The 16489-nt window shown below is 50.6% G+C and overlaps 1 protein-coding gene across 3 annotated transcripts; it reads left to right on the top strand.

Moving 5' to 3' along the window:
* The first annotated feature begins 1780 nt into the window (after positions 1 to 1780).
* ABCF1 (ATP binding cassette subfamily F member 1) lies at positions 1781 to 14954 on the top strand. Of its 3 annotated transcripts, none has more exons than XM_027524317.1 (25): positions 1781 to 2311; positions 5959 to 6005; positions 6223 to 6321; positions 6480 to 6609; positions 6754 to 6791; positions 6877 to 6987; positions 7698 to 7772; positions 7851 to 7967; positions 8764 to 8865; positions 9099 to 9221; positions 9578 to 9678; positions 9779 to 9864; positions 10165 to 10304; positions 10390 to 10538; positions 10801 to 10884; positions 11030 to 11154; positions 11340 to 11452; positions 11575 to 11746; positions 11843 to 11917; positions 12031 to 12101; positions 13399 to 13431; positions 13514 to 13682; positions 13885 to 13949; positions 14037 to 14109; positions 14252 to 14954. In XM_027524317.1, the coding sequence occupies exons 1-25, from the start codon at positions 2239 to 2241 to the stop codon at positions 14416 to 14418; spliced, it is 2538 nt and encodes an 845-aa protein (XP_027380118.1). In that variant the 5' UTR covers positions 1781 to 2238; the 3' UTR covers positions 14419 to 14954. The 3 variants fall into 3 exon arrangements, with proteins under 3 accessions (XP_027380118.1, XP_027380119.1, XP_027380117.1); XM_027524318.1 differs by having other exon boundaries at positions 2176 to 2311; positions 6483 to 6609; XM_027524316.1 differs by having other exon boundaries at positions 2176 to 2311; positions 6477 to 6609.
* Positions 14955 to 16489: the final 1535 nt, after the last annotated feature.

Below are 16489 nucleotides of genomic sequence, written 5' to 3'. Positions count from 1 at the left end.
GATAGCTATAAGAGATCTCTGGTGGGCTGCCATCTATGGGGTCGCACAGAGTCGGACACGACTGAAGCGACTTAGCAGCAGCAGCAGCAGCAGCATAAGAGATCTCAGGGAGGATGTCCAATAAACAGTTGGATTCATGAGTTTAGGGCAGAAATTTGAGCCAAAAAGAGAGATTTGGGGATTTTCATCAGTTTTGGATGATATTTAAAGTTATGTGCATGTGTGTGTGCTTAGTCGCTCAGTTGTATCCAACTCTTTGTGACCCTTTGGACTGTAGCTTGCCAGGTGCTTCTGTCCATGGCATTTTTCAGGCATGAATACTGGAGAGGGTTGCCATTTTCCTCCTCAAGGGGATCTTCCCAACACAGGGATGTGTAATAAGTCTAGACAAAAGACAGTTGAGCCTGGAGGCACTGCAATATTTAGACTTCAGGAGGAGAAGCCAGGAAAAGAGAAAAGGGAGTAGCCAGGAAAGGAAATTTGGAAACAGTAGTGCCTCTGAAGAAAGCAAAAGGAGAAGGGAGTGGCCATCTGTATCAAGTGCTGCTGAGAAGTGAGTAGGATAAAGACAGAGAACTGGCCCCAATCCATTGACCTTGGCAAGAGTGGTGACCTTGCCAGGGAATGGTGAGGACAAAAGCAAGACTGTAGCAGTTTAAGGAGAGAAGGGAGCTGGCAGAGCTATGGGAGCACTTTGGTCCCACACCTATTTAGCGGTAGAATTCGAAGTGTCCCAAATATTGATTTTGGTGGTGATTTAAGATCATGGCATACGGTCCCATCACTTCATGGCAAATAGATGGGGAAACAGTGGCTGACTTTATTTTTCTGGGCTCCAAAATCACTGCAGATGGTGATTGAAGCCATGAAATTAAAAGACGCTTACTCCTTGGAAGGAAAGTTATGACCAACCTAGACAGCACATTAAAAAGCAGAGACATTACTTTGGAAACAAAGGTCTGTCTAGTCAAGGCTATGGTTTTTCCAGTGGTCATGTATGGATGTGAGAGTTGGACTATAAAGAAAGCTGAGCACCGAAGAATTGATGCTTTTGAACTGTGGTGTTGGAGAAGACTCTTGGGAGTCCCTTGAATTGCAAGGAGATCCAACCAGTCCATCCTAAAGGAGATCAGTCCTGGGTGTTCATTGGAAGGACTGATGGTGAAACTGAAACTCCAATACTTTGGCCACCTGATGCAAAGAGCTGACTCATTGGAAAAGACCCTGATGCTGGGAAAGATTGAGGGCAGGAGGAGAAGGGGACGACAGAGGATGAGATGGTTGGATGGCATCACCTACTCGATGGACATGGGTTTGGGTGGACTCTGGGAGTTGGTGATGGACAGGGAGGCCTGGAGTGCTGCGGTTCATGGGTCGCTAAGAGTCGGACACACTGAGTGACTGAACTGAACTGAACATGTCAAAACTTATAGCATTCACTTTGCAGTTTATTGGTTATCTATTGTATTAATATATAAAGTTTACCTTAAGTCAGTTACACCTTGGAAAAGCTGTTACCAAAAAAAAAGTGAACCCAAGCCCCACTGCACTGTGATTCCTGTTTGTTAGGCTACAGTCCCTCGTTTACATCTCTACACTTCGGGATTTTGTGACATATCTCAGCACTAGACCGACAAAGCCTCTTCCTGAGTTAGTGGACTTTGCTTTTCTGCTCCTTACCAATCAGAAAGGACTGGTAACAAGGTAACGTTCAGTTTTGTCTTGTTTTTTTTTTTTTAAAGACTTCATGGAGAAGGAAATGGCAACCCACTCCGGTACTCTTGCCTGGAAAATTCCATGGACGGAGGAGCCTGGTAAGCTACAGTCCATGGAATCGCAAGAGTTGCACACGACTGAGCAACTTCACTTTTATTAAAAAAAAAAAAAAAGACTTCACTCTTTCATACTAGTTGGAAATGATTATGTTCTGTCACTTAGTCATGCGGCGTCGTAGAATCATTGGGGTTCCTCGACTGTCTTAAACCTGCTGTCGCGACCCGAGTTGGCGGGCACCAGCCACGCCCTGTCATAGCAGGCCACGCCCCCAGCAGGTCTCAGGCACGCCCACTACTGGACGGCGCGGCGGGCACGTGGGCCGTCCAGGGGCGGAGTCAACAGCCTAGAGAGCAAGTCTGGTTCCGGGCCCCACGCTAGAGAGCAAGTCTGGTTCCGGGCCCCACGCTACCGGAAGCGGAAATAGCACCCGGCGAAGCCAGAGTTACCATAACTGCCACCGCGATGCCGAAGGGGCCCAAGCAGCAGCCGCCGGAGCCCGAGTGGATCGGGGACGGAGAGACCACGAGCCCCACAGGTAAGGCTGGCAGGCAGAGGAGAAAGAAGGTAGAAAAGAGAAGAGAAAGAAATGTGCGCTGGGTCCTAGGAGAGGGTGGCGGGCGCGAGACTCACCGGGCCGTTCGGGGGGCTACTGCGCATGCGTGCAGTGGGGCCGGAAAGAGTTTGCCCTGGCAGGAGTGCTTTTGGGATGCCGGCGAAAAGAAAAGGTGTCTGGCTGTGAGGCACGAGCTTCAGTAACACCGCGCAAGAGACGGGGAAGAGCGTATGGGGGACTTCCCTTGGTGATCCATTGGTTAAGAATTGACCTGCCGATCCAGGAGGTGCGGGATCGCTGGTGAGGAAGCTAAGATTTCCACAAGCCTCCTGGCCAAAAAAGACAACACATAAAACAGAAGCATTATTGTAACAGATTCAGTAATGACTTTAAAGAGGGTCCGCGTTAAAAAAAAAAAAAAACTTAAAAGATTATTCCAAGAAGAGGATATGGTAGGAAGAAGAGATGGGGGAAATGAGAAAAGCCCTGTTTTCTTCTCTTTTGGATATCTCGGCCACACCGTATTCCACAACCGGCAGGAATATATAAGCTGTGCCTCGACCTAGTCTTCCGTGCCAGCGCAACTCGCACTCACCTGGGGTCCCATCTGCTTCTCAAGAGAGGCTGATTCCTTCATGGAGTCGTGCCTAAGACAGCTTTCATAAGACACCTTTTTGACTCAAGTGGAGCAAGAAAGTAGATACTGGGTGTTGGAATGGAGGATTAAGTTTTACTTAAAAACAGCTAATGTTTGTTGAGCCACTTGTTTTTAATTATGCATTGTGCTTTGGAGAAGGGACAAAAAAATATGAAGACCTTCTCCCAGACTTGAAGGTACTTCAAGAGAGAGATAAGATGGATGGAAATAATTATAGTGGGTAAACAGTGACTAATTTTACAGAACTGGAGATGTAGGGATGAAAAGACTTGCCTATGGAGAAGGGACAAGTCTAGTGTAGGGGACAGAGCTTTAGTCAGGGAATGTGCTTGAGAATGCTGTGGGACTAGAGAAGACAGGGGCAACATATAGGCAGATAGGATGGGAGCGTCAGCAAAGCCTCCCAGGAATATGTGATAGCTGAGTTCATTCTCGAAGGATCATTATGAGTTAGCAAGGGGAAGAAGGTTCTAAGCAAGCAGAGGGTACAGTTAATGCAAAGATAGAGATGTAGTTGAGCCTGGCTGGTTCCCAGTATTGTACTGACTTATGTGATGGTATTGAAAAGATGTGCAAGACAAGATACTGAAAGGCTTTATACAGTATTCCAAGGAATTTAATCCTAAAGACGTTAAGAAGGAAGACCCATTGAAGTGCATAGAAATGATTGGAGTCAGGGAGACCATTTAGGAGGCTCTGGTAAAGATCCCTGTGAGAAGTGATAAGAGAGGAAGTCAGGGCATTGACTAGAGCTGGGAACCAACTAAGGGGAGAAGAATTAAGGCTGACATCACTTGAATAATTCCGTGGGTACTAGGCTCTTCATTGAAAGCTGTAATGGGCTATGGGTTGGAAGCAGGAAGAGGTAAGGTCAGCTATTGAATGCTAAACTGGAGATTTCTGAGATGGCAAGGAGTTTGTTCAGTGGCCATGGAGAGAGCGGTAGACTGGGAGTGAGGACACAGGTGTAGTTGAGCTGTTGGATCCGAGGAGTCCCCTAGAGAGTGTCTGGATTGAAGTGAAAAGAGGTCTAAGATGGGAACCCAAGAGAACGTCAACAATTAAGGGAAGACATGTAGGGAAGGAGGCTGAGGAGATGAGACTAAGAAAGGCGAGCAGCCAGAGAAACTAGAGGCAGACCATTAGGATCCCTGACGCTAAGTAACAACAGGAGAGAAGAATGAAAATGATGAGGGAATTAGCATGGAATGTTGCTGAGTAATCAAGCAAAATAAGGACTACAAAAAAACCCCCACAACAACAGCCCTTTTTGAATTGAACAACTAAGAGGATGGTGGCAGCTTTGACAAAAGTAGTGTTCATTAGAAAGTAAGTCAGATTGTGGTATATTCAAAAAGGAATGGAAGACGAGGGCGGGGGCTAGTGTGGACTGCACTTTTGAGACTCAGTGAAGACAAGAATAGAAACAGTAATTGGGTGGGGGGGAGTGTAAGTTTTCAGAAAGTGCCTCACTTGGCTTTGAAATGAAGAACCGCTTCAGTGGTGTCCTTACTAAAGGCAGGAGCCATTGTGGTGGGGTAAGACATGGAGGGTACAGAGTAGCTTTAGCCACACTTAGCCTTTTCCTGCTCCTGGGTGATAATACTTCTCACACTTGAACCAATGGTCAGGAGGCGTGGTTGTATTAGTCCGTGGAGAGAAATTAGTGTCTGAGTCACTTCTGAGTGTTGTCAGAGTGAGCTGATCGCATCATTCCGGCTTGTGTACTACAATGGGTCCTCCCTCTTAGTGGCTTTAGGATTAGAGTCCTCAGAATAGCATATATAGGAAGTCTTTCATTATTTCGCCACATCTTTTCAGTTCCATCACACTAGTCACCCCGTACAGGGATCAGATTTTGAAGTGTGTTCAGGGTGGAGGTCACTGATTAAGCAAAGACAGGCATAAAAGCATGCCTGGGAGTTACCAAGGAGCAGGGAAAAGCCAGTGTCCACAACATGAGTATGGATTAGGGAAAAAGGAGAAGAAATAGGATACGCCCTTCTCGTTTGTGAGGCCCTAAATTATAGGGCTTGACCTTCATTTTATCCACTTTTTGACACTGTAGATGCTCAGCATCTGAATAAATGATTGTTTTGGACTCGGTGGCATTCTGGTCTGAGAATACTTAATGTGGTAGATAGCAGAAGGCTTTGTTTTTGTTTGGGGATGGGGGAAATTAAGTGACTCCAGGAGTGCCTTTGGATAGAATCGAACAGCAGTAGGCGGTGGGATGGTTAGGGGTGAATGTGATGGTAGATAGGCCTAGGAGTAGAGAGAAATCACGAGGCTGCTGGCTGCCTCCCCGTCTTATGTTGGGAAGGAGTTAGACGTAACCCTCCATCTTCAGGGAAAAGGAAAGGAGATGGACAGAAAGGAGAGGCTGGGATTTGTCAGTGAACTTTTTTCAACTTCCCACTTTGCTCCCTGGGAACACGAGCTAAGCAGTGTCTCAGGTCACTCTGAGATGAAGGACCGATGCCCAGTTAAGCCTAACACAGCGCAGTTTGTGCCGGAAGTGCAAGCGGAGCAGGTTCGGCAGAGACCCAGGTGTTTGTTGACTTAGCAGATGGCTTTGTTTTCATGGTCTGCAGGTTCTAAAAATGACATATAATACTTTGTCCTACTTTTCTCCCCCATGGATGACTGGAGTGGGGAAAGGTCTTTCTCTCTCAGTATATCCTGAGTTATTCATGGTACCACTAGCTCAGCTAATTTTGCCACTTAATAACATTGGCATCATCTCTGAAAACTGTCTTACTTCCCACCTCTGCCATCACCTTGTGGATTCTCCTTTGCTGCCTCCCACTAGACCAGCCACGATTGTCTGTCTCATGGGACAGTGTCCAGGGAGGGAGCTAGAAAAACAGTGACTAGGGAGGGTAGAGTCCACTGAGGATTGGCAGGTGAGATCAGGGTGGCTTTGGAATTTGCACATCATCATTTACAACATCTGCTTTAACCCTTCTAGACAAAGTGGTGAAGAAAGGGAAGAAGGACAAGAAGACCAAAAAGACGGTGAGGCAGTGAGGGGTGAGGAGAGGGGACTGTGGTGTTTCCGAGCAGAAGGTGGCACTGTGAAGTCGGTGGGGGCAGGAGGGAGGGGAAGAGGTCTTGTCGGGAGAGGGAGCAAGGTGGGATGATGTGCATGGCAGGTCCCTGGGTACATGCGTGGTGGTGAAGGGCTTGATTGGTCTCTGAGCTGTGTTTACTTAGATCTTAACTCCTGTTGTAGTTCTTCGAGGAGCTGGCAGTAGAAGACAAACAGGCTGGGGAAGAAGAGAAAGTGCTCAAGGAGAAGGAGCAGCAGCAGCAACAGCAGCAGCAGCAGCAGGTACGGGTGTCAGCAGACCCACCACTCCCTGGAGGCATCTTCGGTCCGCCAGCCCCTCCACAGCCCACGCTAGTTCACTCAGCTGACGGGGAGCGCACTCTGGGGCAGAGATACAGCAGTGGCCCAGGCTTCATTCTCTCACCCTGTTTGGCTTTCAGCAGCAAAAAAAGAAGCGAGACACCCGAAAAGGGAGGCGGAAAAAGGATGTGGATGATGATGGAGAGGAGAAGGAGCTCATGGAGCGTCTTAAGAAGCTGTCAGTACCAGCCAGCGATGAGGAGGACGAGGGTAAATGCACTGAGGGGAGATGGGTACCTGGAACCCTTGAGTCAGGAAGAGTCAAGGGTTCATTCCTTGATCTTGGAGTTGGAGTAGATTGAGGGGTGGACATGGCCATTCTCTTTCCCAGCTCACCTCCCCTTGTCATTTCAGTACCTGCCCCAGTACCCCGAGGAGGGAAGAAAACCAAGGTAAGCCATCTGTCTCAGTGGTAGACAGAGACCCCAGGGGTGCAGCCTTGACCATCCTACTGACTTCTGCCCTTTCATTCTCCAGGGTGGTAATGTTTTTGCGGCCCTGATTCAGGATCAGAGTGAAGATGAGGAGGAGGAGGAGGAAAAACATCCTCCTAAGCCGGCCAAGCCAGAGAAGAATCGGATCAATAAGGTGATATGGCTCTGTCAAGTCCCTCCCACCCCATGTGGCACCTCTGGCTACAGTGTGGTGATTCCCTGACTTCTTTTCATGCTTTCAACTAGCTTTTCTAGGCCAGGCCAGTCTTGCTTATACTGTCAGCTTATCCTGTCAAAGTCAGCTTTTTTAAAAGTATTATCACTCCGAAATTTACAGTGATTCTGTTGCTTTCAAACTCAAAATCTAAACCAAAGACTTTGAAGTCTTTGCCCTTCCACCAGGACCCCCCTGCAGGATTGCTTGGGACTTGCCTTGTGTACCAGTCAGCCTCATCACGTTTTAATCCGGCCTGACTGTGTGCTGGAGCCTTTATTTTTTACCACTAAGCCACCAGAGAAGCCTGAAGCCTTTATTCTTTATGCTTTCTCTTCTTCCTAGAACACCTTCTCCAAGCCCACGACCACTCTCTGCTTTCAACATTTGCCCTCTGCAGGAAGCCCTCCAGTATTAGGGCCATCCCATCTGCGTGGCTCATTTGTCTAACTTGCAGTCCCTCAGCTTTGCCATTATTCTCTTCTCGTCTCTTCACTGTCTGTCTCCCGCTGGAGGCCAGGTTTTTTCTGGGTCTCATTTTCTCCCTGGCAGACTTAGTACAGTTAACTGCTACTCCTGGACTACCTAGAAATTCTTGTCAAGCTATAGTATAGCAGATTAATTTGTGTGTCTGTGTGTGTCTTTTCCAGGCTGTATCTCAGGAACAACAGCCAGGGTTGAAGGGCAAAAAGACAAAGGAGGAGAAGTCAAAGGGGAAGGCCAAGGTGAGGGAACACTGGTGGGAGGTGGGCTGGTCTCAAGAATCAGAGCATTACATCTGACCTGCTGGATTTCCCCTGTAGCCTCAAAATAAATTTGCTGCTCTGGAGAGTGAAGAGGAGGAGGAGGATGAAGAGGAAGTAACAAAAGAAAAGGAACCGCCCAAGCAAGGGAAGGAGAAGGCCAAGAAGGCAGAGCAGGTGTGTGTTTCGGTGCTGGGGGGAGGTGGGCTGAGGGGCTCAGGCTTGGTGGCCCTTGGGCCAGGGGCAGGACGTGAGCTGTGACCTGGGGCGCTCTTACTCCCCAGAGCAGAGGTTGGCAAACTTCTGTAAAGGACTTCCTAGTAAACACTTTGGACTTACCACATACAATCTCTGATACATATTTTTCTTTTCTGTTTTTGGAAAGACTCTTCAAAAATGTAAAAGCCATTCTTAGTTCAAGTGCCCTAATTTGCACCTCTTGATCCAGAAGAGGAAGGGACACAGCTGGCACCCTCAGCCCAGGTTCTGGCTCTGCCACTCCCTGTGTGATCTTGAGTATGTCTTGCCACCTCTTCAGGCCTCACTCTTCTCATCTGTGTCGAGTGACCTCTGAGCTCCCCTGTACCGCCAGCACCTGCTAGTTCTCATTCTGTTGGCTCTGCACAGGGCTTCTGGACCTCTGCTTTGCATGTTTACCTGCAGAGAAACTCGTCTGATACATGAGGAAGAGAACCTGTTCCTTTTGTTTTGCCTTCAGTTACAGTGTATTGACAGTTACATAGGTACAGGTACATACACACCTTTACACTTCAGGTATACATACGTAGGTACCTTCCTGGTGGCACAGATGGATACAGGGCTACAAGGAAACCAGAGTGGGTATGAGAATGTGAGCACCGCCAAGATATTTCAGGATTCTGGGAGAGAGACAGAGCTGACCGTGGAGCTGGCAGTGGATGACGTGAAGTTCTCAAAGGGCTCCCTTGTTTTTACCATCGCCTGGTTCTCACAGGGCTCAGAGGAAGGAGAAGAGGAGGAGGAAGAAGGGGAGTCCAAAGCTGATGACCCCTATGCTCACCTTAGCAAGAAGGAGAAGAAGAAACTCAAGAAACAAGTAAGACCTTGGGTTCTTAGCAGTCAAAGGCGGGAGAAGTTTTTGTTTTAATGTTTCAAGTAGGGGACATGTGAAGGGAGAGCTTTGGGTGCTGGGTTGAATGCAACAGCTGGAGTAAGGAAACAGTTGTTCTGTGAGCACAGTGTCATGGTGTCTGGTGACATGGGTCTGTGTTGTGGCAACGGGAAAGTGGCAGGCAGTGGCCTCAAATGTGATCTTTCCTTCCTTCTCAGATGGAGTATGAGCGCCAGGTGGCTTCGTTAAAAGCAGCCAGTGCTGCTGAAAATGACTTCTCTGTGTCACAAGCAGAGGTGTCTTCCCGCCAGGCCATGCTAGAAAATGCCTCTGACATCAAGGTAAGGTGCGAAAGGGCCCCTCCTACCAGCTCAGCCAGAGACCTGCCACTTCTCCCCTTCCCTTGAGAGGCCACGGTGACTGAGGAAGTGGGTAGGAGGAGGAGGTCCACTGGGAAGAAAGCTGGGAGGTATTCTCCACATCTTGAATTCTCCCAGCCTGTGCAAGAAGTTAGAAGAACCAGCATAGGAGTCCAGCTTTGGAGGGAAGCAGGTTGGGACAGGCTGGTCACGCTTAGGGTGTGGACTCTGATTAGAGGCAGTGAATGGGGAGGGGGCTTCCCTGCAGAGAAAAAGGTGCAGCTGCTAGACGTACGGAAGGGAGTTCTCTTGTACTCACTCTTTGCTGACCATCGCAGCTGGAGAAGTTCAGCATCTCGGCCCACGGCAAGGAGCTGTTCGTCAATGCAGACCTGTACATCGTCGCCGGCCGCCGCTACGGGCTGGTGGGACCCAATGGGTGAGGAGAGGAGGGGCTGGAGCTGTGAGAGAGGAGGGGCCAGAGGGAGAAGAGACTTGTTCTGGGAGGCGGCCTGGTCCTCAAAGCTCTCATTCCCCAGCAAGGGCAAGACCACTCTCCTCAAGCACATCGCCAACCGAGCCCTGAGCATCCCTCCCAACATCGACGTGCTGCTGTGCGAGCAGGGTGAGGCTGCTAGTGGCAGAGGAGCTGGTGGCGAGGGGGAAACTCAGGGGCTTGCGAGGGGCTGCCACTGGGGTATGTGAGCCAGCCAAGAACAGAAGAGCCCGTGGTTGTGAAGTTGGAGGGGTTATGTTGGGAGACTGGGGACTGGGAAACGGGTGCCACAGAAGTGGGGGGTGCGGTGAGAGGCTGGAACAAGTGCCGAGAGCTGGGCAGGGTCAGGCAGTCCAGAAACGGAGCTGCAGGGAAGAGGGGGTGGGAGCCTTGCCCCTGGGTGCACCCTGACTGCTCCCCGGCCCCCAGAGGTGGTAGCTGACGAGACGCCAGCCGTGCAGGCTGTACTTCGAGCGGACACCAAGCGCTTGAAGCTGCTGGAAGAGGAGCGGCGGCTTCAGGGACAGCTGGAGCAGGGCGACGACACGGCTGCTGAGAGGCTCGAGAAGGTAGAGGAGATGGCGCAGGGGACACGGGCTAAGACTGGGGGCTCCCGGGACCCCCCAACATGTGTCCTCTTCTCCCTCCTCCCAGGTGTACGAGGAATTGCGGGCCACCGGGGCGGCAGCTGCAGAGGCCAAAGCCCGCCGGATCCTGGCTGGCCTGGGCTTTGACCCTGAGATGCAAAATCGACCCACACAGAAGTTCTCGGGGGGCTGGCGCATGCGTGTCTCCTTGGCCAGGTGGGCTCCCACCCCCTGCCCTCCCGGCCTCTGCCCACACTTCCGTTCTTGCTGTCTTCTTCCTCCTGTACTGTCTGACTTGTCAGATTCGGGGGGCTTCTCTCCCTGTCTTGGGGTGTGTTCTCATCTGTCTCAGGAACTCTTAGGAGAGATTGGGAAGGAGTGTTCATGGTCTCAGGCTCCACTTAGCAGAGGCTTCTGTGGGTTGTCTGAGCAAGGGTCTTCCTCCCACTGACCCTGCCTTCTGCCGCCCACCCTCTAGGGCACTGTTCATGGAGCCCACGCTGCTGATGTTGGACGAGCCCACCAACCACCTGGACCTCAACGCTGTCATCTGGCTCAACAAGTGAGTGGCTCTGGATTATAGGTTTGTATCGCTGGTCTCCACTCTGCCCCTGACAGCTCTCACCCCAGCCTTTCTCTTTCACTTCCTGCCCCTGTCTGCACTCTAACCTGGAGATTGTGACATTTCCACACTCTTTAAAACCCAGCTACCTCCAGGGCTGGCGGAAGACGCTGCTCATCGTCTCCCACGACCAGGGCTTCCTGGATGACGTGTGTACTGACATCATCCATCTTGACGCCCAGCGGCTTCACTACTACAGGGGCAATTACAGTACGTGGGACGTTCGAGGGCGAGGAAAGGGATAGTTCCTGGAGAAGGGCCTGAGAGGGAGGGACACAGGGATGCGGTGATAATTCTGAGTATTTCAGAATTCTGGACATGACCCCTGCCCCCCCCTTCCCCATCCTGCTGGGGACAGGGACAAGCATTGATGACCCCCCGTCCCCTTGCCCCAGTGACCTTCAAGAAGATGTACCAGCAAAAGCAGAAGGAACTGCTGAAGCAATATGAGAAGCAGGAGAAAAAGCTGAAGGAGCTAAAGGCGGGTGGCAAGTCCACTAAGCAGGCGGTGAGCGCTGGCTCTTCCTGGGCAGGGATCTTCTCAGGAAAAGGAGGGGGGCTCGGACCCTGCCTGCCATTCAAGGCCTCCCGTCCAAGGCTTGGATGTCTCCCTTTTCCCGTCCTGCTCAGGAGAAGCAAACCAAGGAAGCCTTGACTCGAAAGCAGCAGAAGTGCCGGCGGAAAAACCAGGATGAGGAGTCGCAGGAGGCCCCCGAGCTGCTGAAGCGCCCCAAGGAGTACACCGTGCGCTTCACGTTCCCCGACCCGCCGCCGCTCAGCCCTCCGGTGCTGGGCCTGCACGGTGAGCGGCCTCGGTCCTGCCTCACCGCCCCGCCAGGGCTCTCGGGTGCCCTCGGGGGACTCTGAAGAGAAAGTGCTGCTTTTCTTGCCTTCTCAGGTGTGACCTTTGGCTATGAGGGGCAGAAACCACTCTTTAAGAATCTGGATTTTGGCATTGACATGGACTCAAGGAGTGAGTTGGGGGGAGGCTCGGTGCAGGGTTTGGGGTGGGACTCGGGCTGTGGAGCAGGAGCCCCGGGGAGTTTCTGGGGACCTCCCCTCTGACCTCTGTTTTCCCTCTGGCAGTCTGCATCGTGGGCCCTAACGGCGTGGGGAAGAGCACCCTGCTGCTGCTGCTGACAGGCAAGCTGACGCCGGTGAGTCCAGGAGTCAGGGAGGGGCGTGATGACGGGCGAGCAGAGGCATGAGCACACGGCTATCCCTGGAGGCTCCAATGGGGGAGCCCTCTCTTCTGTGGAGAGTTAAATACAGAACTTGTCATGGATGGTTCTTTTCCTTAAGAGGTGCTATAGAGGAGGACAGTTTAGATCAGTCAGGGAGACAGACCTGGAGAAGTGGGCCCAGATGAAGGGCATGCCTCCCCCATCCCGCTTGTGTGTTCTGGTTATATAATCGTTAGAAATTGTGTGAACCAGGGAATTCCTGGCAGTCCAGTAGTTAGGACTCAGGGCTTTTACTGGCATGAGCCCGGGTTAGATCCCTGATCAGAGAACTAAGCAAGGGACAGATGAAAAACAAATTGCATAAGCCGCAGAAAAATCTAGAGATAACCCGTATTAATTTTAATGGATCGTTTTCCTTTTTTTTCCTTACAAGCATATATGTAATTATTTTTCTTAACAAAAGTGGGTTATCCTGTGAATTGTTTTGTAGCTACCTTTTTTCAGATAATGTATTTTAAGCATTTTTTTGTGCCTGTAATCTTATATGCATTTTTCTCATGGATCTGTTATAATTTGTTTCACATCTGTTGTTTAGAACATTTCTGGTTTTTCACTGAAGGACAGTACTATAGTAAAGAGTCTTACTATACTTGTTCATGAATTTAGTTTTTCCTTAAGGTAAATTCCCTAGAATTGCTTTGGGGACTTTTGCGGTATATGTAGTGCTGCTGCTGCTAAGTCGCTTCAGTCGTGTCCAGCTCTGTGCAACCCCATTGACAGCAGCCCACCAGGCTTCCCCGTCCCTGGGATTCTCCAGGCAAGAACACTGGAGTGGGTTGCCATTTCCTTCTCCAATATGTAGTGCTAGGTGGTTGTAACCATCTGTCTGCCCTCCAGGCAAGTGTGGAGAAGGCACATTGCCTCACACCCACAGAGTAGATCTTTAGAAAGGTGTCCTAGATCCTCGCACAAACTCATTGCCATCTGAGGTGGAACCCTGAAAAATTCTGGCTGGAAGGCGGGGACAGGGTTTTTCTGCTCGTGGTCAGCCTGCTCCTGGTTCTGAATCTCCACTTACCTCCTCGCTTTTCCTCTTGCCTCTGATTTCCTGGCCTGCCGTGGTCCTGTCAGGGACACACCTGTATTATCTTGCTTGGCCTGGCTCATTCCCGGCCCCGTTCTGGTGTTCATTTCCCTTCAGAGTTGGGAGGTGGAGCTGTGGCTCCTCTCCACCCCACTTACTCCGCCCCACCTTGCTTTTTCCTTGCAGACTCGGGGTGAAATGAGGAAGAACCACCGGCTGGTAAGTGGCTTTGGGAATCAGGTAGTCAGAGGCCGAGAGGAAGTCTGACTTTCATTGACCACCCTCCTCTCCTCTCGGGCAGAAAATTGGCTTCTTCAACCAGCAGTATGCAGAGCAGCTGCGCATGGAGGAGACGCCCACCGAGTACCTGCAGCGGGGCTTCAACCTGCCCTACCAGGATGCGCGAAAGTGTCTGGGCCGCTTCGGCCTGGAGAGCCACGCCCACACCATCCAGATCTGCAAGCTCTCTGGTACTGGGGCCCGAGCAGGCGTCCCCCTCCTCAAAATTCCCTCCCGCACACTGTCCCTCGAGGTGGGAGGGAAGAGGAACCGGGACTCAGGGGACCTCAGCATGCGCGCTTGCACTTGTATGCACACGCAGGCGTTCAGGGCTCACCTGCAGACATGTCAGGTGGTGGAAGGTGCAGTGGTTCTCCTTCCCCTTTGCTCCAGGTGGACAGAAAGCCCGAGTTGTGTTTGCAGAGCTGGCCTGTCGGGAGCCCGATGTCCTCATCTTGGTGAGTGAATGGGGCTGCAGGGCGGGGCTGACACCAGGAAAGGTAGGGGTCGTTAACACTTGGTTTCGGGATGCCTCCTCCCCATAGGACGAGCCCACCAATAACCTGGACATCGAGTCTATCGACGCTCTAGGGGAGGCCATCAACGAATACAAGGGTGGTGAGTCAGCTCGGGCCTGCCCTCCTCCTGCCCCGCTTTGGGATGGGACTGTAGGTGTCCTGGGGCTGGGCACCCTCCTCGAAGGTTTTGATTCCCCTCTTCCTTTCTGCCTGTCCTCCATTCTCGCTGTCTTGCCTCGAAGCTGTGATCGTCGTCAGCCACGATGCCCGACTCATCACAGAAACCAACTGCCAGCTGTGGGTGGTGGAGGAGCAGAGTGTTAGCCAGATTGACGGTGACTTCGAAGACTACAAGCGGGAGGTGTTGGAGGCCCTGGGAGAAGTCATGGTCAGCCGGCCCCGAGAGTGAGCTTTCCTTCCTGGACATCCCCTGTCTCCTCTCCACTCGGAAGCTTGCTCTGGTCTGCAGCCGGCGTGGCAGCTGCTCGGGCGTGTGAAAGCGGAGTGTGGTCTTGATGTGACCAGGATATTTGATTGCTTCTTTTTCTCTGAATGACTCGTCTGTTCTGCTTCTCTTGAGATAACTGAGTGGTGCTTGTCCTTGAAGTCCCTCTGTACAGGCAGAGGTGACATTTGTCATCATGGGGTTCCATCCAGCCAGCTCACGCAGCCAGTTGTCTGAGCCTCTATCCTCACCGGGAAGCCTGCCTCTGGGCCGCCCCAAGCTTCGGGTGCAGCTGCTGTGTGGTCTGAGTGGTGCTGCACTCCTCCGGTGGATTCAGTGCTGACCTAACGGATACCAACAGCTGCTGCTGCTCCTGCCACCCAGGATCTGGTGCCTGCAGTATCTGGTCTGATGGGGGACTTGGGGACAGGAAAGGAATGCTGCTGAACTCGAATCACCCTTTACAAGGGGAAGAAATAAAGGAAAGGAGTTGCTGCCGCCTTGTTGCTGTTTGGAGATTCGTGAGAGCTGGAACTCTTGTGAATCTTGATTTGCTGTGTCCGCTTTTCTAGCAGTGGGTGGCAGCCTGTCTTCCCCACTGGTGCAGGCGGGTGTCACTTGCAGTCTTACCTCACTTTAGGTAGTGCTCGCTGTTTGAGGAGCCTCTCCCTTCCCCCAGCCCTTCAAATGAGTGCTAGGGAAAGGGAGTCCTCCCTTCTAGCTAGGACTAGGACACTCGGGTTTCTCACTATCCAAGCTCCACCCTGGGGTCAGGGACCAGAGTGTCTGTCCCCACAGACACTGTGTAGCACTGCGGGGTATACGGGAAGGGCGCAGACGTGGTCTGCCTTCATGCATAATCTAGACAGAGAAGACTTAGAAGATGTGAGTGTACAGCGTTGATACAGGTAATTGCCAAATGTGCAGAGTTGTAGATTCTAAGTGGCCTTGAGCTCATAGATGAGAAAGGTTACTCAGAACTTGGTTTTGTGGCAGGATCACTTGAGGGAGGACCTTGAGAAATAGTAAGGCTTTTAACCATGAGCAGGGAGCCATTTTTGAAATGTAGGAAAAAGAGCGGATCTAAGGAAGAAAGAACTGTTTTGGGAGTTAATGAAGAACATGGCTCGTGTGGCCACTTTTTTTATTAGTGTTAGATTGGAGAGATGGGTTTGGAAAGTAAAACCCAAGTGGTTGGTTGGTGATCATTTCAGTGAGTGATGGGTGAGGTGGACTATATAGACTTACAGCACAGGCCCCAGAAACTTCCTAGTGCGGATGAGGTAATACATCCTGAATTAGGATGTGAGAGGGGTGGAAAGGACGGACAGATGGATAGAGCCAGGTGTGCGAATTGCAGAGAAAACAGGTGCATCCACTTCTCAGGGGAACGTGAAGAACCATCTCAGGGCTTCCTGAGGTGGGATGTCTTAACTTTGGGAAGTTACATTCTGGCCGGAAATACTACTGGACTGCAGTTACAAGGTTTATACTGAAAGTTAAGATTTGGTATGAAGATAGTCACAGAGCTAGTACCATCAGGTACGTGTCCAGCCAGATTAGAAAGGATCTTGGAATTCGAGGGAAAAAAAATCAAGGTCTTACGCCAAGTAAGATGTTACATGTTAAAGTAGTCTCCATAGTAAGGTCCTTTGTAAAACAATGAGAACAGACTTCAAGTCCATGACTAACGGAGTGACCTTGAACTTAGCCTCTTCGTACCTGTTTCCTCATTTGTGACATGAAGGTGATAAAAAGTACATACCTCACAAGGTTATTAAGATTTTAGATAAGTATTTATAAAGTGTTTTTTTTTTTTAGTTACATGTATTTCATGTACAACTTAACACTTTGCACTTCAGTTGTTCAGTAGTATAGATGAGATGATATATAAAACAGGAATGTTATAAGATGAACACCAGAATTTTGCATTTCAAGTATTTGATGCTAATTTCACTACAAATACTTCAGATACTGAAAGTAACTTCCATCCACAGGCAGAAGTTTTGTTTCCTCAATATATATACTGTTGTAA

Source organism: Bos indicus x Bos taurus, chromosome 23, assembly GCF_003369695.1.
Source record: "Bos indicus x Bos taurus breed Angus x Brahman F1 hybrid chromosome 23, Bos_hybrid_MaternalHap_v2.0, whole genome shotgun sequence".
Taxonomy (NCBI): Eukaryota; Metazoa; Chordata; class Mammalia; order Artiodactyla; family Bovidae; genus Bos; species Bos indicus x Bos taurus.
Note: the sequence above shows the minus strand (reverse complement) of the source record. Positions and strands in the feature narration are given on the sequence as shown.